The sequence below is a fragment of the Chiloscyllium punctatum genome, chromosome 27 (genome assembly GCF_047496795.1).
Source record: "Chiloscyllium punctatum isolate Juve2018m chromosome 27, sChiPun1.3, whole genome shotgun sequence".
In the NCBI taxonomy this organism is placed as follows: domain Eukaryota; kingdom Metazoa; phylum Chordata; class Chondrichthyes; order Orectolobiformes; family Hemiscylliidae; genus Chiloscyllium; species Chiloscyllium punctatum.
The window spans coordinates 35,566,845-35,592,585 of record NC_092765.1 but is presented as its reverse complement, the minus strand read 5'-3'; the positions used below and the strand labels follow the sequence as shown (position 1 = coordinate 35,592,585).

The window sequence follows — 25,741 nt, the reverse complement described above, 5'->3', positions numbered from 1 at the left end:
ATTACAATCATCTACAAATGTACATTGTGAAGCTGCAATGTTAGACATCAGGACTTTAATGATTGATTATCTGTCATGTCAGTCAGTAATATTGCATTATCTTTCTCTCCACAATCACACAAAATGCTTCCTGAGACAAAAAAAAATACATTTCCTCTGTAACAGAAATTTTCACTGTCAAATCTAATGTTTTAAATAAGATTAAATTGGCAGCTATCAGATTTCATAAAATTATGCTTACATTTGTCCATTGATTTATAGTTAGTGTGTTCCAGTTATTTCATTTGTTTGAATTTAAAGTTCTTACACATACTGGGCTTGAGAGTTATAATTCTGCTCACTTTGTATTTCTGTTAACTGGGCACAGCTTGAGTCATCTGATAACTTGTCACCTTTTAAAGCTGTATTAGCAGCTTTCCATGAACTGAATTATTTGAATATTTTTATTAACTTCCAAAATATTTGTTTCTCAAATTTAACAGAAGCAAGGTAAGAGGACAAATTTCAAAGTATTTTTTGGACAGAAATGCATGTGGGTGGGAGATTTGTAGGGATAGGGAGAAAAACACGAGCTGCTTGACAAATCTCAGCCAAGTTTTTGAGCATTAAGATGAAGGAGCATTGATATATTCATCTTAATTTGAGCATTTTAAAGTTAAACTTTGAAGTTAATAGAAAGGCGACATAACCTTTTTTATGATAGAAAGTCCCATGCCCTCTTCATTCATCTTCACTGTCAGTTTCTCTTTATTTCCTCTGAAATCTGTAATACAGGGGGTTAACAATTATTATCCTTTTTTTAAAGCACATAAAGTAGTGTCAGAGATCGTGTACCTCGAATGTGACAGGGGTGGTTTGGTTATAATTCCTTAACAATGTGCCTTGTTGTAATAGCACCCTCTTGTGTCTATTACTATATACGTATGTACCAGAATAAACCAGTTTAATTTGGGGTGATTCTCCATATGCTGCATGGTGCTTTAGTCAGTCCTTGTAAGGATATCACATTTGATGACGAGGCAGGAATATAGATTTGGCTAGCCAAACTAATATTGGCTTGAGTGCAGTGCCGGAAAAGCACAGCAGGTCAGGCAGCATCTGAGGAGCAGTAGAATCAACATTTCAGGCGTAAGCCCTTCATTAGGAAGGGCTTATGCCCGAAACGTCGATTCTCCTGCTCCTCAGATGCTGCCTGACCTGCTGAGCTTTTCCAGCACTACTCTCTGGACTCTGAGGTCCAGCATCTGTAGTCCTCACTTTCTCCTAATCTTGTTTTGCACAAGTTTGCTGCAAAGCCAGTAGAGGAGTGAGTTTTTTTTGTGCTGAGAAATAGTTTTTAAAATTCAGTCTTCCGAGAAAGGCTGTTTGTGCATGTGGATGGATTGACCTTTAAAAATAGGTGCATCAACAGTTATTACTAGGTGACTGGAAGAGACATTTGGTGCACATGTGCTAATATAAGGTCATGCTCATAATATCCTGATAATCTGGCTGTTAATCAATCAGTGGGTGAAAGGAAAAGGAAAATATTCCTGACCAAATGCTGGCCCATAAATGTATGCGATATTCAAGTATTCAGTTGCCCATGTTGAACAAAGAGACAAGTCATGTCAGGCATTGCATGCTCTTTGTCTTATTATCTGGTTATCTTTGGCTGTTTGTCTGGTTATCAACTGGGAGACTTAGCTTGCTGCCACCCATCCACCTTTCGATGCTGAAGGGCTTTTAAGGGCCTTTCTAATAGGGCGACCAACAGTTTTTCATCTGTTTTTGTGAGACTTTTGAGGCCAAGAATGCAATCAGAAAACCTCTTCCATGCCCACGTGTCTGAGAACGCCCCCTTTTCAATAATTGCAAAGAAGCTACATGGAACTAATAATGTTCGAGGGAAATAACAATCACTGCAAATAGTTGTCAAATGGCAATAGATTGATGAATGGCCAGTTGAGATCCATACAATACGAAGATCATGGATGTCCAGTTAAAATTCACAGGCCAGCATAATCCAAGTACCATGCCCAGAAGTCATGAACAGAGAGATTATTTTAGTAACAAAATATATCTTGTTAAAATTCAGCTTGCTTTAAAACTGGACTTGTGGATCGAAAATGGCTGCTGTCAAACAGAGAGTGGGCAAGTTAGCTGCTTGTGAAAATTTCCAGCAATTACTTGGAGTGGCACAGTGGCTCAATGGTTCGCACTGCTGCCTCTCAGGGCCAGGGACTGAGTGACAGTCTGTCTGGAATTTGCATGTCCTCCCTGTGACTGTGTGGGTTTCTGATAGGTGCTATGGCTTCCTCCCACAGTACAAGGATACACAGATTAGGAGGAATAGCCATGCTAAATTACCCATACTGTCCGGGGATATTCAGGCTAGATCGATGAACCATGGTAAATGCGAGGTTATGAGGATTTGGGTTGGGCAGTGGGTGGCTAGGTTTGGGTGGGATGCTTTTGCAGGGTCAGTACAGACTTGATAGGCCAAATGGCCTTGTTCCAAATGCCCACTCCTCTACTGGATGCTGTGATTCTGTGAATTCTATGTCTGATAAAAAAACAAACTTTTAAAAAATTAATTCCCTGGGTGTGGGCATCGCTGGCTCGGCCAGCATTTATTGTCCATCCCTAGTTACTGTTGAGAAGGTTGTGATGAGCTGCATATGCAAACTGCTGGTGTCCATTTTCTGTAGCTAGGCACACAATGCTGTTAGGAAGGGAGTTTCAGGATTTAGACCTCGTAACAATGAAGGAATAGTGATACATTTCCAAGTGAGGATAGTGAGTGGTTTGGAAGGGAACTGCAAGTGGTGATGTTCTCAGCTTACACAAATTGATCTGTGGCACTTTCAACTGCAGTCTATCTATTCATGAGCAGAGTGAATGAAGAAAGTTGAGAAAAATCATTGTGCAGCAATACTTCCAATGAAGCTTTAAATTCTGCTTAGAAGCAATATTCACTGCAAGGTGGTGTGATCACCAAATTTCTTTGTGTGTTTAATGAAAGTAGCCACCCACAGCAAGGATGTAAGACCAATATATAATCAAAGGAATGCCAGATCAATTTTCTGCAGACTGATTCCAGAGATTTATGCTCTAAGGGAGAAAATAGAGCAAAAGCTGACAAAACTGAAGGAAGTCATTATGGCAAAAAAAATGAATAGGTTAATTGGTGTTTACCCATAGTGGTAGTACATAAGATCACAAGAACTAGGAGCAGGAGTAGGCCTTTGAGCCTGCTCTGCCATTCCATAAGATCATGGCTGATCTTTTTGTGGACTCAGATCCACTTACCCAGGATCTCAACATATCTGTTAATTCCTTTACTGTTTAAAAAAAAAGACATAAGCTTTAAAATTGTTTACTGAAGTAGTGTCAGCTACTTCAATGGGCAAGGAATTCCAGGGATTAACAATACTCTGGGTGGTGAAGTTCCTCCTCAATTCAGTCCTATATCTGCTCCCTCTAATCTTGAGGCTATGCCCTCTTGTCCTAGTTTCACTTGCCAGTGGAAGCATCCTTTCTATTTCTATTTTATCTATTCCCTTCATAATTCTATATGTTTCTATAAGATTCTCCCTCAATCTTCTGAATTCCAATGAATATCATCCCAATCTACTTAGTCTCTCCTCATAAACCAACCCTCTCAACTCCGGAATCACCCTAGTGAACCTCCTCTACGTCTGTTTCACTGCCCGTACATCCCTTCCAAAGTATGGAGAGCAAAACTGTCCACACTTCTTCGGTGTGGCCTCAAAAGTACCAAAGATAAATTATAGTATAGCATGATGTGGGATTAAAGAAGTAACAGTAAATTAAGTATTAGTACATAATTCAAAATTTTCCAAATGTTGACCATCTCTTTGCTGTTGTCAGAAGGTCAGATCTTTTTCAAAATTATATCTGACAAGTGAATATCTAGAATTTGAATTAGATTATGTGTCAAATCCATATTTGACTATTAATCCTATTATTTCAGCTTCATGGACTGCCATTTAGTGTTTCCGCAACTGAGTGATTGTTTTCAAGGTGTAACGAACTGAAGTTTGCAAGGAATTCAGGAAGTAGCATGTTACTTGGATGGCAAACTTATTTCAGCTCCAGCAGGGTGGCACAGTGGCTGAAGTGGTTAGCACTGCTGCCTTACAGCACCAGGGTTCCAGGTTCATTTCCAGCCTTGGGTGACTGTCTGTGTTGAGTTTGCACATTCTCCCCATATCTGCATGGGTTTCATCTGGGTGCTCCAGTTTCCTCCCACAGTCCAAAGATGTTAGGGTCAGGTGAATTGGCCATGTTAAGTTGCCCATAGTGTTAGATGCATTAGTCAGAGGGGAATGGGTCTGGGAGGGTTACTCTTCAGAGGGTCAGTGTGGACTTGTTGGGTCGAAGGGCCTGTTTCCACACTATAGGGAATCGAATCAAATAATCTAACAGGGCAGATCCATGATGACAGCCTGAAGAACGTGCCCCAAAGTTTGCAACAACATGGAGTTTGAGCAAAGACTGTCAATTGTGAAATGTTTTAAAATACTGTGGAGTATTTGGGCCATGGCATCAACAAAAATTGGTTACATACTATCCCGGTGTCCGATTTGAGCAATAAGAAATGCACCATAGCCTCAGAATATTGCTGATTTCAGATTAATATTATTATAGTATATTAATACCAAATTTGGTAACTATATTGTATCCATTGAATGAATCTTTGAAGAAGAACCTCAGTTTTATTCAGAAGAGTTTTCAAATTTATTGACCATGAATGCTTAAGACATTCTAGAGTTCCAATCTATCATCTGCTTTGAATGGAGAATCAGGCTGCACATGACTATTTGTGAAGAGTACAATGATTGAACAAATGCCTGATACAAACTGAAAGAATTTTCAGGTGTCGTTGAATCACAAACTGTCAACTGATTTGTTTATTTGTCGTAACACACACCATGTCATTACCGGCAGCTGAATTGTTTCTTAGAAAACAACCTCCAGTGAGGTTTTCATTGCTGGAAGCACATTTAGCAAAGTCAGTCAATGTATAACAATCCAAGCAGTAAGAACTGATAGGGGTAGGATGACAGAAAAGAAGCCTAAACCAGAAGATTAGGTGTAAAATTAATCATGAATGCTTGAATAAACTGCCAGGGAGAGTTGTAAAAAAAAGTCATTGTCCTCACACATATTATGTCAAGATGTTTCGTAGTGGAAGGGTTGAGCTTGTACTAACAAATGGCCTTTTACCTTGAATGGATGAAGAATCAGAATTTTTGGGAAGAACAAAATTAGTCGAATAAATTGGGGTAGAATAGAGAATAGTTATTCAACAGGACATTGTGGGAAGTTAAGGAAGAAACTGTGAGGCCCCTAGCAGAAATACTTTTAACATCTGTAACCACAGGTGAGATGCCAGAGGACTAGAGGATGGCTAATGTCATGTCTTTATTTGTGAAAGACTACAAGGTCAAGCCTGAGAACTATAGACCCGTCAGCTAGACATCGGTGGTGTGTACGTTGTTTGAGGTGATTCTAAAAGTTAAGATTTACATGCATTCGGAGAGCTAAGAACTGATTAGGGATAGTCAGCATAGTTTTGTGGGAGGGAAAACATTATTGAGGTTTTTGAGGAAGTATCCGAAAAAAATTGATGAAGGCATAAAGGTAGATGTTTAAGATGTTTCCGCACAGTAGACTAATTAGTAAAGATAGATCACATAGGATTTAGAATGAATTGGATACAAAATTGGCTTGACTGACAGAGACAAAGGGTGGTGATGGAGGGTTGTTTTCTGGACTGGAGGCCTCTGACCAGCAGTGTTCCACATGGAGCTGTAGTGGGTTCACTTTTGTTTGTCATTTATATGAATGATTTGAATGATGATATGGAGGCACAGTCAGTAAGTTTGCAGATGACATCAAAATTGGTGGTATAGTGGACAGTGAAGAAGGTTATCTAAAATTACTAGGAGGTCTTTGATCAGTTGGGTCAATGAGTTGAGAGTGGCTGATGGAGTTTAATTTAGATAAATGTGAGGTGCTGCATTTTGGTAAGGCAAATCAGGGCAGGACTTATATAGTTAATAGAAGGGTCATGGGAAGTTTTGTCAAACAGAGAGACCTTAGGGTGCAAGTATATAGTTCCTTGAAAGGGGTGTCACAGGTAGGATGGTGAAAAAGGAATTTGGCATGGTGCCTTTATTGGTTAGAGCAGTGAGTACAGGAGTTGGGACATCATATCACAACAGTCCAAGGCATTAGGAAGGCCACATTTGAAGTACTGTGTACAATTTTAATTGCCCTGCTAAAGGAAGTGTGTTATTAAGCTGGAAAGGGCGCAAAAACGATTTACAAAGATGCTACCAAGACTGGAGAGTTTGAGTTTTAAGGAGAGATAAAGTAAATAGCCATGGTCATTTTTCCCAGGGTGAGGGAGCCTAAAACTAAAGGGCATAGATTTAAGGTAAGAAGGGAAAGATTTCAAAGCGACCTGAATGGCGATGTTTTCATACAGAGGGTGGTACATATGTGGAACAAGCTGCCAGGGGAAGAAATAGAGGTGAGTACAATTACAACATTTGGACAGGTACATGGATGGGAAATATTTAGAGGAGAAGAGTCAAATGCAGACAAATGGCACTAGTTCAGTTCAGGAAACCAGCTCAATATGAATGAGTTGGCCCAAAGGGTTTGTTTCTAAGCTGTATGGCTCAAAATCAGACCTCATTACAGGAAATGTCTCCTCAGCCTCAGTCTAAAGTGAAAAACAGGGAAAATACACAGGTTGCACAATGTTTAAAGTTCAAACTTATCTATTAAGGAGTTGGCAGTGGGGTTAGCAGGGTATGGGGGAGGTGTAACAGCACTCCGTTGTGACCATTTTGTATATATGTACATACCAGAATAAACTGGTTTGTAGGAGGTTGAATCTCCATATACAAGATGTTATTTGAGCGTATCTACAAATTTTTTAAACTCGTAAATAGTGTACATAGCCAATCAACATTTATTAATTTAAAATTACTTGGTTTCTATCTCTCTTTTATCGATAACATACAGACCCCTTGCTTTAATGCAAACCCTATCTTTCCTTTCCTGGCTTGCAATACATATTAACTTGATCAGCTGTCCCATCCTCTCCAACTTTTTTTTTGTTGCCATCTGCTGTTATGTCTGGCCAGCTGTTTTTTTTTGTGGATTATTGCTCATGTGCAATTTCAAATGTGAAGCTTCAGCTCTCTGCTATGTATCATCAACCCTTTCGAACAGGGAAATGCACACACTTCACAAAGTAATTACTGTCCAACACATCTCAGAATTAAAACAAACGTAAATCAGTAGAAACAAGACTATTCTTTTCTTGAAAAAGCAGTATGTCTTAAGCTTATAATAAATTACAGAAGTTTCCTATCTTCTATTCCTATAACCAACAGTTCACTAAGATGTTAAACAGCAAAAATGCTTTTACTTTACTGAAGCTAATTTATATTAAATATCCATATAAATGTAAGTTTACATTCTATATACAATCCATGTAATATGACATTATAAAATGTTGTTTGAATGGAAGAGCACACTCCTCACCAGCACATGACAGTATGTGTTGGAAGTCTATATTAAAGTGGTGCTGGAAAAGCACAACAGGCAGGCAGCATCCGAGGAGCAGGAAAATCGATGTTTCGGGCAAAGGCCCTTCATCGGGACTGAAGGTATGTGGCCAAGGGAGAGTTGTCTTAACTACATCATGTCAGATGTTCTGGGAAACAAAAACATCCATGATCTTAATGCTCTTCGCTCTGGTTTCATGCAGTGTATTATATTATTATTCTTGCTAGTGGAGTGTGCTCAATAAGGATGAAAGTAAGGTTGAGAACACCATTTGATTGACCATGCACTCACTATACAGTGAATATGTCCTTGACCTCAATGGCCAAGTTCTGCAGGTTGGATGATATACAATTGTTATTTCTTGATGCACACTGATTAGACAATAAAATTAAATTTGAGGAATATATCAGTGTTCTGTGCTAGCACAGCTATGAAAGATTATTAGGAAAAGATTGCTACCTCACTTGAGTTTCTGACCATAGGTGGGTTTAAAAAAAGCACTTCCTGACCCTGTAAAGATGATTATTCACTGTCAGGAGCAACTTATCCACCATCTAATAGGGAGTCTCTAGAACTTTAAACATTGAGAAAAGCTCCTCAAATAGACCTCTTCAGTTTTAGCCAAGGAAAGGCAAACAATGATTCTACATTTTATGAAGAATCTAAAACAACTTCAAGGTCACTGATTAAATGAAAGACATTAGGAGATAAAGATAATAACTATCTATTGAACATGAAGCATACTGTTTACCTGATTGGTTAGCTCAGTTAGTTAACCCATGGATGGCTAGTTTGTGATGTGGCACTATTTGGAACCCACAGTGTGGGTTCAATTCCCATATTGGCTGAGGTCATCATGAAGAACTTGCATTCTCAACCTCTTCCCGCACCTGAGGAGTAGTGACCCTCAGGCTAAACCACAATCAATCATCTCTATCTCATGAAAGAGCAGCCCTATGGTCTGGTAAGACTTTGGTGACTTTATTTTTATAACTGTGGAAGTGTCGTCAAACATAACGTCATACAGCTATAAAATGTCTTTAAAATCATTAGTTTTGTTTATGTACTCACTCTCTGGAGAAAAATAGTACAAATTCTGAAAAAAAAATGTTTATTAGAACATTGTTTGTACCATGTTTTGTGTGTACCATATTCTAGTACTAACCTACGAATAATAATTGCGATCTCTCCTCTTTTTCAGGTTTAAAACTGAAGTAAATTACGACACCTTGGAAGTCCGAGATGGAAAATCCTACTCCTCACCACTGTTAGGTCTCTATCATGGTACTCAAGTGCCTCAGTTTCTGATCAGTACCAGCAACTATCTTTACCTCCTGTTCTCTACTGACAAAAGCCACTCAGATATTGGGTTCCAAATTCGGTTTGAAAGTAAGTTGCTTAGAATTTTGTCACACGACTTCAAATCCTAACTGGTGATGTCATTATGCCTTGCAAACTCTCTTCAGTTTTCTTCAGTAATGATTGGTCATCAAATGAGTAGTCTTTACAGACCTAAATGATCAATCAACACTTTACATTTTCTGTGTGAACGTTGCCTTAATCATGGAATGGAATTATAGAATGGTTACAACATCAGAAGAGGTCATTCAGCCCATCGTGCTTATGCTGGCATGCTGAAGGAATGACTCATCTGCCCCAGTGTCCTCCTTTTCTCTCCAAGGACTTGCCATGTTTCCTTTCTTTTTCAGACAATCATCCAATGCCCAAATGAAAGCTTCAGTGAAATCTGTCTGGACCACTCATTGAGCAAAAAAGTTTCTCCTCATGTCTCCATTGATTCTTTTGCCAATTATTTTAAATTTGTGCCCTCCTTCCACTAATGGGAAATGCTTATCCAAATCTACTCTTTACAGATCCCTCATTATATCTCTCAGTCTTCCTCTTCCCAAGGAGAATAGCCACAACTTCTCAAATCTTTCCCCAAAGCTGAAGTTTTTCTTTAGAGGATTATCTCTTATGAATTGTCTCTGCAGAATGAGGCGTGGGTTGGGATATCTGATCGGCATGGATGGGTTGGACCGAAGAGTCTGTTTCCATACTGTACATCTCTATGACTCTATAAGATAGAAGCAGGGAGGTTGTTTCTACTGGCGGGTGAAACTAGAACTGGGGGACATAGCCTCAAAATAAGGGGGAGCAAATTTTGGACTGAGTTGAGGAGGAACCTCTTCACCCAAAAGGTTTTGATTCTTGGAATTCCCTGCCCAGGTTACCTCTTTGAATGTTTGTAAGGCAAAGGTAGATAGATTTTTGAACAGTAAAGGAAGTAAGGGTTATGGTGAATGGGTGGGTAAGTGTAGCTAAGGCCATGGAAAGATCAGCCATGATCCTACTGAATGGCGGAACAGGCTTGAGGGGCCAGACGGCCTCCTCCTGCTCCGAGTTCACATATTCTTATTTTTTCTCTAATGTCTTCATATTCTTCTGAAGTGTTGTGGCAACCCAGGATTTCATGCAGATTTAACATAACTTTCTTGCTTTTGAACTCTGTGCCCCTATTTATAAAGCTCACTTGTTCTACTCCCTTTTCAATGTCACACAATGTGCACTTAATAAATCCATGCCAACATTCCTTAATTAACCCATATTTTGAATAGTGATTATTTTTGTCTAGAATTAGCTTCCCGATCACTCTCGTTAAATTGATCACCTGTTGTTGGCAGCTTATTGCTATACCCTTTTTTGAAGAATGGGATAGTGTTTGCAATTCCCCAGTCCTCTGGCACCAGCTCTGAGTCTTAAGTCTAAGCACTCTCTCTTCCTTCAGCATCCTTGGATGCAACTGGTTTGGTTGTGATGTCTTATTAACTCTGGTACAGACAGCCGATCCAATAAGGAGAAAGTGAGGACTGCAGATGCTGGAGATCAGAGCTGAAAAAGCGCAGCAGATCAGGCAGCATCAAAGGAGCAGGAGAATCGACGTTTCGGGCTTATGCCCGAAACATCGATTCTCCTGCTCCTTTGATGCTGCCTGACCTGCTGCGCTTTTCCAGCAACACATTTTTCAGCCTATCCAATAACATGACCTTATCAATTTTAAAGCCTGAATTTCTTCCTCTCTCACCAGGATCTGGACAGCATCTTCTATTTTGTAAAGAAAGATGCACTATTCACTTAATACTTGAGTCATACTCTTGCACCCATCGGTAAATTCTCCTTTTAATCTCTTACTGGCCCATTCTTAATCTGAACAGTTTATTTTAACTATGTCTATTTATGTAGAAGACTTCTGTGTTTACTTTTATGTTAACTTCCAGTCTCCACTCATGATTTCTCTTTATTTCTATTGTTTATTTATTTGATACCCTTGAATGTTTTACTTTTTACTTCTTTCTCAGAAAGAGTCTCCACAGCCACCTGATGAAGGAGCGGCACTCCAAAAGCTAGTGCTTCCAATTAAACCTGTTGGATGATAACCTACGGCTGTATGATTTTTAACTTTGTACACTCCAGTCCAACACCAGCATCTCCAAATCATCACTTACTACGATTTGAATGGGAGAGTTTTCTTGGAGAAACTCCAGTAGGTCTGGCAGCATCTATGAGGAGAAAAGAGTATTTACATTTCAAGTCCAGAACAGTTCTGAAGAAGGGTCACTGGAGTGAAAACTCTGTTCACTCATCACAGATGCTGCCAGACCTGCTGAATATTTCCAGGAATTTCTACTTCTATTTGTTTCAGAATTCCAGCATTGACAGTTCTTGCTTTATTATATTACATTTGGGAGAGTTTCTTAGTTGATGACCTTGCAAAAGACAATGCTGATCCATTACAATACTTTGCTCTTAAGAGAGAACCGATATAATGGAAGTCAATGGCACAACCCTTGGAAAAATATGGATGGGAGTGTATAGGCGGACAGGCAATGAAATGTTGACTGTTGGGGCAAAACAACGGTTTCCCAGGCTTTTAAATGTAATTATATGTCTAGAAGCAATTTTGTTTTGCTATTTGAGCTGATGATGTGGGAAACACTGATACCCTGTGAAGGTGATATTAGTTTCTGCTTGCTGTTGTTATTAGATTACGACATGGGTCAATATAATTTTGGCATTGCATGCAGTCTCACCCATCTCAGCAGGGATGGTGGACTCTATTGCCTGAAGGACATTGGTGAGCCAATTAGTTTTTCATGTCAATTGAGCAACATTTGGGACCACAGATCTACAATGCTTTGGTCAAGTTGCCCTCATAAAAAATGTAATTTTCCAGTCTCCAGATTAGAGCTATTTAAGACTGATGACCTCGAGATTGCTACTCTAATATCATATGGAATATGACCTGTACCAGATTACCGGGTCATAGAACTCAACTTCACCAATGACTTTCTCCAAATGAAACTGTTCCTGCTGAAAATGTTCATGTAAAACAATAGCCATCTTGTTTTATTTTGTAAGCAAGGTGAGCCATATAGTTGTACATGTAGCTGTTCTCTCTTTTTGTAGACTTTAAAGAGAGCTACCAAAGGTCATAGTTTGCTTCATGGCTAATTGGCTTATGTCCATAGGTCACAACCCAATCAAAATGAGTTAACCAAGTCACTGGAAGCATAGATAAATCAGTTTCACTTCTTGATTACTGTTTGGGCAAAGAAGTACTTCTTTTAAAACAAAAACAAAAGAACTGCAAATGCTGGAAATCAGAAACGAAAACAAAGATTGCAGGGAAAACTCAGCAGGTCTGGCAGCATCGGTTTTGAAGAAGCATCCCTGAACCTGAACTGTTAACTCTGATTTCTCTGCACAGATGCTGTCAGACCTGCTGAGTTTTTCCAGAAAGTTTTGCTTTTGAAAGAGATAGATTTGTATAATTGTCTAAAGACAGTTTTAAAATCACTACTACCGTGTCTAAAATCATAAGAGAACTGTAATACAAAAGTATTCATATTTACTGAAGGATCACATTGTTACTGTTATTTACTGCATCACATTGTTGTATACTGCCAGGTCCCTTGTGATTACAAAGTGCTTGTGCAAGGTTTTAGAAAACAATGTCACATGCATTCAAACTAATAAAGTTGAATCCCGTGGAATAAAAGGGACAATGACAGCAAGGATATGAAGTAACAGCAAGCAGAAAGTAGCAGCAGATAGTTGTTTTTCTGGTTGGAGAAAGATATACCTTCATTTCCCCAGGGGCTGGTACTAGGGCCACTGTTTTCACTGATCTATATTAATAATTTAGACTTTGGCGTATGGGGCAAAAATTTTCATATGAAACAAAATTGCATGTGTCCTGCATCTAAATGAGAATGAAGAAGTGAGAATTCATATCTTAATCATCCTTTCTGAGTGGGATATTTTCAGGGGTTAACATTCTTGAATACAATGTTTGACAGAGCTAATGCAAAATTTCCTTCTAGATTCTGGGCTGGGTAATCTGGGGAATCCCCTGTCACCCACCTTGGTAACAAGCTTGAGAACCAGAGGTCACCAATTTAAAGTAACAGGAAAAACAAGGTAAAGTGAGGAAACTTTTTATACACATTGAGTGAGAAGGATCTGTAAAGCAATGCTTGAGTATGGCGGAGACAGCTTCAAGTGGAGTTTTCAGAAGGGAATTGGAAATGCACCTCAGAGAGAAAGAAACTCAGTGGACTATGTGGAATGGAGTGGCGAGTTGGATTTGCAGTATTGCTCTTGTAGAAATGTGATGGGGGAGCACAGTGTACAGAATGTTCTCATTCTGTCTTAAAGTCGTTTCATAAATCTGTGCAGTGTCTGCCAGTCTTCACAGTTCAAGTGCTATATGAAACATGCAGAAACTTGCCTGACTTGTTCTCTCTGCAGCTATCACCTTGAATACTTGATGTCGGTTGTCATCTTGTACTGTGTGTGACAAGGGGCATGTGTTTGGCCAGTGCTGATTAACTTGTATTTGTCCTTTCGATGAACTGCCTCGCAAAAATAATAATAATGTGCAGTGCCAGGTTTCATAATCCCCTAACATCATAGTGCCACTAGCCATATCAGTCTATTCACCTCTCATGAATGTCAAAATTATGAAGGTTAAAATGAGCAACACTACTTAATTAAAAAATAAAATTAAAATGTATGAAATAGGCAATGACTACACAATATTGCCTGGAGTGAAGTAAGAGACTGATTTGTTTCCACTTTTTAAAAAATTCTTCGATCCAATAAGGATTTTGATAAACTGGAATATTATATTTTTTCTTGAATGCAAACGTTTATGGAACAAACTCCAAACTAGCAAATTTCATTGTCAACTTTCCAATTCATAGTCAAATTAGTGAATCATTCCCTATAGCTGTACAGATATTTTAATATAATGAAATCTCAGTTTTCACTATTAGTTTTATAAACCCGCACTGCATTTCAAAGAAATAGTACTGTTTTAGTATACAACAATAATGTAATCTCTCCTAACATTGCTCTGCAATTATATATTATCTTGCTGAAGGACAGCCCTGCATAGCTTAAAATGCTGCAACAAAAAACAATCACTGTTACATGTTGATATGCCATGAATGTTGATTATTTCACTGCTGTTTATTACATATTCACACTTTATGCCATCTTCTTAATTGAATCACATTTAAAAGCCAGCTTGCATGATATCTATTTCAAACCCTATGTGTGTACTTTAAATTTGGTCACATGACTTTTTAAAATTCAAATATAATGGAAGAAGATTATCATTTTCATGAGTGTGAATAGAACAAAAGATAGTTCTGCGAGCTGATGAAATCCATCTGATCAACATTACAAAATCTAATGTATTAATTTATGATATTCTGCTGGTGTTGAATTATTTTCAAGCAAAGATGGTGGGTAAAACTCCGAGGAGTTGACCTCGGTGGTAGGCAAGTTGTTGGAAGGAATCCTGAGGGACAGGATGTACATGTATTTGGAAAGGCAAGGACTGATTTGGGATAGTCAACATGGCTTTGTGCATGGGAAATCATGTCTCACAAACTTGATAGAGTTTTTTGAAGAAGTAACAACGAGGATTGATGAGGGCAGAGCAGTAGATGTGATCTATATGGACTTCAGTAAGGTGTCCGACAAAGTTCCCCATGGGAGACTGATTAGCAAGTTTAGATCTCATGGAATACAGGGAGAACTAGCCATTTGGATACAGAACTGGCTCAAACGTAGAAGAAGAGGGTGGTGGTGGAGGGTTGTTTTTCAGACTGGAGGCCAGTGACCAGTGGAGTGCCACAAGGATCGGTGCTGGGCCCTCTACTTTTTGTCATTTACATAAATGATTTGGATGCGAGCATAAGAGGTACAGTTAGTAAGTTTGCAGATGACACCAAAATTGGAGGTGTAATGGACAGCGAAGAGGGTTACTTCAGATTACAACAGGATCTGGACCAGATGGGCCAATGGGCTGAGAAGTGGCAGATGGAGTTTAATTCAGATAAATGCGAGGTGCTGCATTTTGAGAAAGCAAATCTTAGCAGGACATATATACTTAATGGTAAGGTCCTAGGAGTGTTGCTGAACAAAGAGACCTTGGAGTGCAGGTTCATAGTTCCTTGAAAGTGGAGTTGCAGGTAGATAGAATAGTGAAGAAGGCATTTGGTATGCTTTCCTTTATTGGTCAGAGTATTGAGTACAGGAGTTGGGAGGTCATGCTGTGGCTATACAGGACATTGGTTAGGCCACTGTTGGAATATTGCGTGTAATTCTGGACTCCTTCCTATCGGAAAGATGTTGTGAAACTTGAAAGGTTTCAGAAAAGATTTACAAGGATGTTTCCAGGGTTGGAGGATCTGAGCTAAAGGGAGAGGCTGAACAGGCTGGGGCTGTTTTCCCTGGAGCGTAGGAGGCTGAGGGGTGACCTTATAGAGGGTTACAAAATTATGAGGGGCATGGGTTGGATAAATAGACAAAGTCTTTTCCCTGGGGTGGGGGAGTCCAGAACTAGAGGGCATAGGTTTAGGGTGAGAGGGAAAGATATAAAAGAGACATAAGAGGCAACATTTTCACGCAGAGGGTGGTACGTGAATGGAATGAGCTGCCAGAGGATGTGGTGGAGGCTGGTACAATTGCAACATTTAAGAGGCGTTTGGATGGATATGTGAATTGGAAGGGTTTGGAGGGATATGGGCCGGGTGCTGGCAGGTGGGACTAGATTGGGTTGGGATATCTGGTCGGCATGGACGGGTTGGACCGAAGAGTCTGTTTCCATGCTGTACATCTCTATGACTCTAAGACCTTGTTTTGGTCCTTATCAACTTAGACTGTAATGAAATGCTGGCATTTTGTTCATAACTAGGATTGTGTCTGACACAAATTATGTGAGTACCTGAATAGTTTTAATTACTGGTAAGTTCAAATTCCTTGCTAATTTGCTTTTAATTCTGGTTCATTGATTATATTTTCAGCTGTGAAACTGCAATCTGATTCTTGCTTGGATCCTGGAATTCCTGTAAATGGTCAACGCAATGGAAATCTCTTGTATGTTGGATCTTCTGTCTCTTTTAGTTGTGATCCAGGCTACACCCTAAGTGATGATGAAGCTCTTGTCTGTGAACCCAATTACCAATGGAGCCGTGCTTTGCCTAGTTGTGAAGGTATTTCTCCAATTGTCATAGATATCCTGCTGGAGTGGATCAAAATCTGAGAGACCACTCCAATGAACTGCTGTATCAGCTACTTCTGGTTCTTAGAGAAGGAGGGAATGCAAATTAAATGAGAAGGTGGTTACTTGCCATCTAATTTCATCACCTGCAAATTTGATTGAATGGTGATATTGATGCCATAATTATAGTTAGGTGTAGATGGGACTCTTCTGTCACTCATTTTATAAAGCACCTCATTAGCTAGTATTGGGACTAAAGAAGAAAATCTGGGCAATGTGGCTGACAGGAAATTTGAATTTTGATGACTTTTGTCAAAATACTGTTGAAAGATAAGAAATAGGGGTATAATGATGTTATATGAGTTCACAGTCTTTAACTTACTGAGCAGAAATGTGAACCTTTCTACTGATGGGAAGCGAAGTTTGTGGATATTCTCCATTGTTCTTGAACATTGCTTTGAGCAGTTGTTTATAGCACTGACATGTGTAGGGGCATAGCACTGCACCCCATTCTACTTTTGATGAGACAGTTGCTGTTATGGACAGGAAGGAACTTCGTGAGGTTGATTTCCACATTGTGGTAAAATATGTTTGCTGGCACCATAATAGCAAAGGGCACACTCAATACACATGCAATTGCCGTGCCTGGGGTGTCACTGCCAATGATGTAGTGACTAGTTTCCAAAATATTGAGCAATGCAAACATATTTTACAAAGCGGCAATTTTTTAAAAAATTAAGCTGTTTCTACAGAGCTTTGAATCTTGGGTGATCTTACCTTGAAAGCCTTGTCGGCTTCCTATTGACATCAATACCTCTGACATCGTATGTCAGTGCAGTGGCTGGAGATGCAGTGAAAATTACTATCTGAAATTTGGTTCAATTCACATGACATTAGCTATCCATAAATTGATTAATATGTTGAGTATTTTTGATAGCTTTGTCATTGACAAATAAAATATTTTTGAAGACCTTCTTTTATGTCTTACATAAAGGTTCAGAAATAAAGAGTGGATATTAATGTGCTTGTGATATCAAAATATGAAGATTTTAGTGAAATGTACAGTGTGAATTTGAGTTGAATTACCTTGTAATTTTGCTACCATTACTAATTTGTATCAAAATGCCAATAAATTATCTTCAAAATATGCTTAGCCTTTGTCGGAAACCCTTTCACAGGAAGTGTAAACTTGCACATAAGTGGGGTTTTACTAAAATCTTGGCTTGGTACATGTGAGGCTATTGTTTAAATACAGCAATAAACTGTATACTCACTATTTTGACATTGTCGGCAATGCAGAACATTACTAAAGCTTTGAGGTTTAGTAATTATTGAATGTTGTGACTCTAACTTCTTTGATTTTTAGCTTTGTGTGGAGGTTACATCCGTGGATCAGGTGGAACCATCCTCTCTCCTGGGTTTCCTGATTTTTACCGAAACTCATTGAACTGTACCTGGACTGTGGAAACATCACATGGCAAAGGTAAGAGTTAAGTATCAGAGCTTCTTACAGAAGGTGTGAGTAAATCTTTTTTTAAAAATCTCCTGTTATTGTATAAACCAACCACCCTGCAGGGTACTGAGGTAAGAAATGACTGGGAGGCACAAATAATTGAATGTTTAGCTTGATACAATTGATTTTTCTTTTAATTTTAGACAGTTTCATGCCTCCTTCCAAATAATGGGCACTAGATTTGTTCGCTGTTGGGCTGCTTATATTAGCAGGAGTAATTAGTCATCTATTTTATCGAAAGTACATTGCCCACAACTCTATTAAAGGAGCATTCAGTGATTTTTTTTTGCCTGCTGTGATCTCTCACCAAACGCAGACTTATAAAAACATTTTTACATTGATGCATTACCTTCTACTGTGAATTGTACTTCATGAAGTAGAAAGCAATTTTCTCAATGAATAAATGACTCAGTCTGAGTGACCTGAATGCACAGCTGATCCCAGATTTCCACCAGGTCTCTGTTTCATACTTCAAAGTGGGAAACTGTATTTCTTCCCTTTTAAACCATGGGATATACCTTTTCCAGTTTTCATTTGAGTAGCATCAGGAAGATAAGGGATGTAGTGTCGTGATAGAAATGTCACTGGACTCTATGACATTCTGAGGAACTCTCAATCTCCTATACTCCAGTGAAAAAAGTCCCAGCGTATCGAAGCCTTTCTTTATAACTCAAATCTCCGCACCCAGCAACATCCTAGTAAATTTCTTCTGAACCTGTTCCAGCTGGATAATATCCTTATAGAAGTTTATAAAATAATGAGAGGTATTGACAAGGATGGTGCATTTTCAACCCTATGGGGTACATTTTTAAGACATGAGGAGAGAGATTTTAAAAAGACATGAGAGTCAATTTTTTTATACAGAGGGCGGTTCATGTGTGGAATGAACTTCCTGAGGAAGTGGTAGATCTGGGTAAAATTACAATGTTAAAAAGACATTTGGTTAGAAATATGAAAAGAAAAGATATGGAGAGATATAAGCCAGGGACAGGCAAGTGGGTCTAGTTCAGTTTGGATTATGTTTGGCATAGACTGTTTGGACTCTATGACATGGATTAGTATCCCACCATTGCTGTTGATAAAATTTTAATTCAATTAAAAACAAAACCATCTCAATAGCGATCATGTGACAACTGTTGATTGTTCAAAAACCCCATCTGGGTTCACAAATGTTCTTCAGAGAAGGAAGTCTGTCATCCTTACCTGGCCTAATCAACATATGACTCCAGATCCAAAGCAATGTGATTGACTCTTAACTGCCTTCTGGGCAATTAGGGATGGGCAATAAATGCTGGCCAGTGACCCCCATCCCAGTAATCACGAATAGCAGAGGAGAGATGGTGCTTTATTGATTTTTTTAAATTGCTAGAAAGGGTATAAATGGTTATACTAACAACCTTCCTGTTTTAATACTTATGTTCTCTTAATTAAAATATTGAGTTGGGGAAGGAGCCTCATCCCCTGGCCAACCAGATGCTGGCAAATCTGCTGTGGCAATTTTCAGGAACCCATTTCGGAATTGCATTCAGGTGCTTGCCTGACTGTCGTCAGGATTCTCAAGGCCTTGAGAATAAGGATTCCATCTCCAAACGTTTTTGGTCAATCTGATAGCTGCAGGCCCATCAATCCTGGCAGCAGAGAAGCTGCTGGCATTGAAGAAGCCCACGCTGAAGAGTGGTCCAGGCAGTGCAGATAACTCAGGTATTAAAGCAAAATGCTGTTGATACTGAAAATCTGAAACTAACACAGAGAACACTGGAGAAACTCAGTTGCTCTGGTAGCATCTATGTAAAGAAATAACGTTAATGTTTCAACTCTGGCATGAATCTTCTTCAGAGGAAACCCCCGTTTCTCATCACTCTGACCCTCTCCAAATCCCAGGAAGCCATCTCTCCACTTCCATAAATCACCAGTCATTCTGTTGGTACACCAGTGATTGTTCTTCTAGAGCAGCGACTGCATTCTTCATGTGCTGCCAAGTCTATGAATCACTAATCTCTGATTTGCCAGCAGCTGTCACTGGATGGAACATTCAGTTTTAACTCCAAGTGAAGGCCTCACCAATACCTGATTGGCATTAGATTCTATGCATCTTCCCTGGAAGAGGCAGTATGGGTCCATCACTGGCTCTCCATGTTGCTGATGAGACCCATGATATCTCAACAAAATCCTGTCCCTTATCATTATGTTCTTATGGATTGTACAAATGCTATGCACCAAAAGCATGAGTTTCCATGTAATTTCATATCAGCTGTTATGATCCAGTTGGCAGAGTGATTGTGTCTCTCCACCCTGCAGGCGCTCTGCCTCTATTCCTGATGAAGGGCTTTTGCCCGAAACGTCGATTTTCCTGCTCCTCGGATACTGCCTGAAATGCTGTACTTTTCCAGCACCACTCTAATCCAGAGAGTGAACCTATTCCTTTCCTTATCTCACTCTTCGACTGGTCACAACAAAGTTTAAATTTAGAAAAAGTAAGATTGCCAGTTATACATATACGTGGCTGCACAGAGTTCAGTATCAGAAAATAGGTCAGACCAATTCATTACAAAGAATGCTTTTATTGCAAGCAAAACTTACTTGAACAACGTAAATATAATTGACAAAAAGTTTTTCAACTGTGTAAGTAAACGCAACTATCCTTCTGGAAAAAAGTAACAGGTTCATGCACATGTACATTTGCACACTACACACCCATCTCTAACTCTTGGGGTCAAAAATATCTACCAATCATCTTAATATTACTTTGGTCAAGCAAAATCTGAAAGAAATAATCAATCACAGATTGGCCCAAATACTGTAGATACCAAATCATTTTAGATATGAGCTTTTGGTACTGGGGTGTCTTCTTGGATCAGTTATGACTGGGTGAATTCACTTTTCTGAAGCCAGGGGTAGAGATTTCAAGTTTTGCTTAGGAACTCTCAACTTGTGATGATAGGGTCTTCTGAGGGATTTGCAATTCTCAAATTTTGAGAGAAGTTACAATGAAGGAGAGAGGCAACAGCTTTTACTCCTGAGACAAGTTACCTCAGATTCTGTGTCCAAGACTGGTATCTCTTTTTTTTAAACCAATAAGTGTGTCATAAGATCTCTCTTTACTATAGCAGACTCTTCACTTTCATCCAAACAGCTGATTCTTGCAAATGCAACAGTGTTGCCAGTGTAGTTTGTTTTTATTTGCAAAGTGTTCTTTGTTAAAAAAATACATTATATATATATAGATAGTATATGCATCCAATTAATTATATCATAGATAAATATGTCTAGTCAATTATAACCTAAATCTTCATAATTGCACCTTGTAATCCTATTCTCAACTGGCAGATCATGGTCATGTTATTAAGATGTCCTCAAGTGGGATTCAAAGTTCAGCCTTTCGAATATGAATGTAGCAACTAGACAACTTGTATTGATTGACATTTTGGGAGAGACCAGTGGTCTTTTTCTTTGCGGCAACATTTAAGAGAGAACATAAATGTTCTATGTTGTGGTTCTGTTCGCCGAGCTGGGAATTTGTGTTGCAGACGTTTCGTCCCCTGTCTAGGTGACATCCTCAGTGCTTGGGAGCCTCCTGTGAAGCGCTTCTGTGATCTTTCCTCCGGCATTTATAGTGGTTTGAATCTGCCGCTTCTGATTGTCAACTGGAAGCGGCAGATTCAAACCACTATAAATGCCAGAGGAAAGATCACAGAAGCACTTCACAGGAGGCTCCCAAGCACTGAGGATGTCACCTAGACAGGGGACGAAATGTCTGCAACACAAATTCCCAGCTCGGCAAACAGAACCACAGCAACGAGCACCCGAGCTACAAATCTTCTCACAAACTTTGAATAAATGTTCTATCAAAATGCCAACGATTCCCTTCATACATCAAGAACATTCCATGTACACACTTCCAGACCTATTTTAGAGGAACTTCTGCAAATTTACCTGTTTCCTAAGAGAGCCCTAGAACTGAGTAACATGTATTATAGTATTTTACTAGTTCTTTGGGAAGAACAACCAACATTCAACAAGTTTTATTTTTCAGTTAATGGAGTATGTTGGAAGTTTATTGTGCTGCCTGAGATGGTATGGTTCAAATTGAATGGAGCTAGAAATGTTTCAGAATGAAGTAAAAATGTCTTCCAGGAGCATTGAATTCAACGTGAAAAATCATTCCAAGCACAAAACTAGTGACATCACTGCATCAGTCATAAATCCTAATTGCAATGAGAACAACAATTAGCTGGAAATGAAAGTAATACCATTCGCTGAAAGTCTACACTATGTTAACAATTCAGCAGAACTCTACAGCAACATAGAAGCAGGAGGAGACCCCTCAGTGTGTCAAGCCTATTCCCTAATTTAGTCAGTGTACCGTACCTCAACACGGTAGGTTCTGAAAGATACAGGATCCTTTGGAGACAGAAAAGGATGGAAAGAATCAACTCTGAATGCACCCAGTCCATTGCATTGAGTGAAAAAGTTGCTGTAAATAATTGTGCAAATGAGTCTTGGAGTAAAATGAGTTCATTGCCACAAAACTTAGCTTTCTTGTCGATTCATTTCATATTCAATAATTTTTTTTGTTTCTGGATTGAGAGTCATTCAGCTTCCAATTCTGTTAATGTTTGCACCACTTTGGTCAAAGTTGGCTTCGTAAATCGTGCAGTCTAATATTTTTATTCATTCAAGGGTGTAAGTGGCAAAGCCAACATTCATTGCCCGTTCCGAATTGAGAAGACTCTGAACAGTATACAATTTTTAACATTGCTCTCATTTGTCATGAATTTAAGATAATCACTACTCCAATGGATTTACCAATAAGCTGGCCCAATAAATTCTCATGGCAATAACTTTCTGGACATTTGACATTGCATAATTTATATTGCCTTGAAAAAGCTGCAGTATTGCACATAGAATTTTGCAACAACATTCTTCAATTAAAGAAAAGTGAATTTGTTTTTCACAAATTGTTTGTGTCACCTTTAGCAATAGTAGCGAAAACTCATTTTCATTTCCACTTTATTTAGTCTGTGTATAAAAATGAATACAAATTCAAAGCATTGTAGTATTGAAGCACATCAGTTGTGAATTATTCATGAAATGTTCAAAGATCGAACAGGGATTATACTCATTTTTCTGACACATGAACCAGAAAAGTCGGGTCAAGGAGAGCTGCTACCATTCAGAAATGCCTGACTGAAACGTGGCTTCCTTTCTGATTGACATTGCACAGTATGGGTCACAAAGAAGTCAAAGATAATGCAGTGTGTATTACTGACTCCACAAGTGAAACAGTTTGTCATTTCTATGTCTTCTGAGAAGTGTATTAAAATTGAAAATATTGTACTGCTGTGAACAATTTGCTTCAACAGCCTCCTAGTTCTGTGATCACTAAATCCAAAAATGTGCAGGTCAGGTGAATTGGCCGTGCTTAATTGCCCATCGTGTTAGGTGCAGGGGTAAACATAGGGAATGGGTCTGGGTGGGTGCGCTTCGGCAGGTTGGTGTGAACTTGTTGGGCCAAAGGGCCTGTTTCCACGCTGTAAGTAGTCTAATCTAATCTAATCTAATATAATCTAAAGATGTAAATGAAGTTCCAGTATATGGAGCAATAATTCTCTACCAATTCAAAATTTTATATTTTTTCTCTAAACTATCTGCAGAGCTGTTGAATGCCACAATTATTAATAATAAAATAAATCCAAGGATTAAATAAACTAAAGCATCAGCTTTCTAAAAAAAATACAAAATTTAGGGTTAACTGTTTAAAAATGCAAGAATTTTAGATCTCAAATGGCATGTCTGTATTATTCTAATCTGCATTGTATACAATACAATTTAACTATTCATTTCTAGTAATTTGGCACTTTAGGGCTATCTGAATATTAGTTTTCTGTAAATAACATCATTGAGACCTAACATAATTATTGCACTGAAAAGAAAATGACAATCAAACTGCAACACAAAATAAAACAAATAATTTTAAACATAGCTTAATTTGTTTGTGTTGCAAGATTCTCCACAGATGTAGAAATTACTGTATAAATTGGATTAAAATGAGCAATTATCAAAAAGTACAATCTATGTTTCTGGATGGGATAATGGCCCATCAAGGATCCTAATGGTTCTTCAACTGTCAGATGCTCATTTCAATTCATAAATATGTTGGAAATCCTTTCCATGTCAATATATAATCAGATTTTTCTTTCACATATGTTTTAGTTTGACATTATGAAATGCCTCTGTGGCTTATCCCATGTTCCTGTCATTTGTAGAAGTGATTTAATGCACAGCACTATGACATTGTTTAAATAATTTGCCAGTTGTGCTCTAATTAGATGTTCCTCTGCATTTTGCAAGGAAAAATCTGAAGTTGATGTTAGATAATGAAGAGAAAGAAGAGTCTGGCATAAGTGTCCAAACCATTTTCATTTCAGGTTAATGAGCAGTGCACAGCAAGATCAATGTATTCTGAACAATTTCTTCTGTCACTAAATGAAATATTTGAATAAAAAAAAGCATTTCAAAAATGATTGGCAATTGCTTGAGAATTTAAGTTGTGTAAGTCAACCAGGAAAGGGAATGGATCCTTTCCTGAATATTGTATCGGTATGGCCAGTTGCCACTGTTTTGATGTTTGTTTTCGCCATTAATTTGCTTATTTTCTGATCTTGATTGATGGCTAGTATGAAACATACGTGGCTGGTTCTTTCAGTAAAGTTAAACTATAGTAACATTGATAGCAAACTCTTCTTAGCATTTGGCTGCTAAATATTTTTATTCAATCTATTTAGACACATCACGATACACCTATGGCACAGGTGAGATTTGAATCTGCACCTTCTGGCTCAGAGGTGGGGCACTACCACAGTTGGCACAGTGGCTCAGTGGTTAGCACTGCTGCCTCACAGCACCGGGGACCTGGGTTTGATTCCCACCTTGGGCAACTGTCTGTGTGGCGTTCGCACATTCTCTCCATGTCTGTGTGGGTTTCCTCCCACAATCCAAAGGTGTGCAGGTTAGGTGACTTGGCCATACTAAATTGCCCGTAGTGTTAGCTGCATTAGTTAGGGGTAAATACAGGGTAGGGGAATGGGTCTGGGCAGGTTACTCTCTGGAGGGTTGATGTGGACTTGTTGGGTCGAAGGGCCTGTTTCCATAATGTAGGGAGTTTCATTTAAATATCTTCTAATTCAGTTTTGATTGTGGAATTTTCAAAATTACATTTGTTAGTATAAATTCCCATTAATTGTCAAACATAAAGATATTTATTTGTCAATCGTGGGAGTCAGTGGCTGATGTCTGCCACAATAGTTATGACAAAAAAAAGACTGACCAAAGATAGACTAGATTTATTCTCTGTGTTGGAAATAGTTGAGATATTGGTGTGATTTCCTTGTGACATTTCAAGTGTTCTGATCCCGTTTATGTGATTATGCCACCTTGTATCAGTTTTGATGTCTGAGGTTCAGCACTGATTGTCGCCATGCTGGTTGTAATTATTTGTATTCCTTTACTTCTTAAAGATTAGACTGTAATATAAGTTGTATCAAATCGACGCATTAAACTCGTTGAACCTTGCGACATATGATCTCACCTGATTGCAGGACTGTTGCTCAGTTTCATTCATAAACTTTTGCAAGCTAAACTTAGATGTTGCAGAAAACAAATGTTATTAGATTGTATTCTGATCTTACATTTGGCTGTCAGAAACAGTCGTTTGGTCTTCAACACTCTCTTTGTTCAGTATCGTGTATGCTTCAGACCTCCTGACATTCTGTTTTATTTATTTGCAACTATGATTTCAGGAATTCAGTTCACCTTTCATACTTTTCACTTGGAGAGTCCCCACGACTATTTGCTGATCACTGAAAATGGAAGCTTTGCTCATCCTTTGAAAAGACTCACAGGATCTAACCTGCCACCTTCAGTCAGTGCTGGACTCTTTGGGAATTATACAACACAGATCCGATTCATCTCAGACTTTTCCATGTCGTATGAGGGTTTCAACATAACCTTCACAGGTATAACACACTTTATGTTTCTTCCTGTAGATATATAAGCGTTTC

General features: G+C 38.7%; 1 protein-coding gene across 1 annotated transcript in view; it reads left to right on the top strand.

Annotated features, from left to right (window-relative positions):
- Positions 1-25,741, top strand: part of csmd2 (CUB and Sushi multiple domains 2) — a 602,495-nt gene that overhangs the window by 187,164 nt on the left and 389,590 nt on the right. The window contains exons 12-15 of the mRNA XM_072548527.1: positions 8,795-8,982; positions 15,972-16,160; positions 17,535-17,651; positions 25,481-25,696. Coding sequence (XP_072404628.1) covers positions 8,795-8,982; positions 15,972-16,160; positions 17,535-17,651; positions 25,481-25,696 — 710 coding nt within the window. The remainder of the gene's footprint in view (positions 1-8,794; positions 8,983-15,971; positions 16,161-17,534; positions 17,652-25,480; positions 25,697-25,741) is intronic.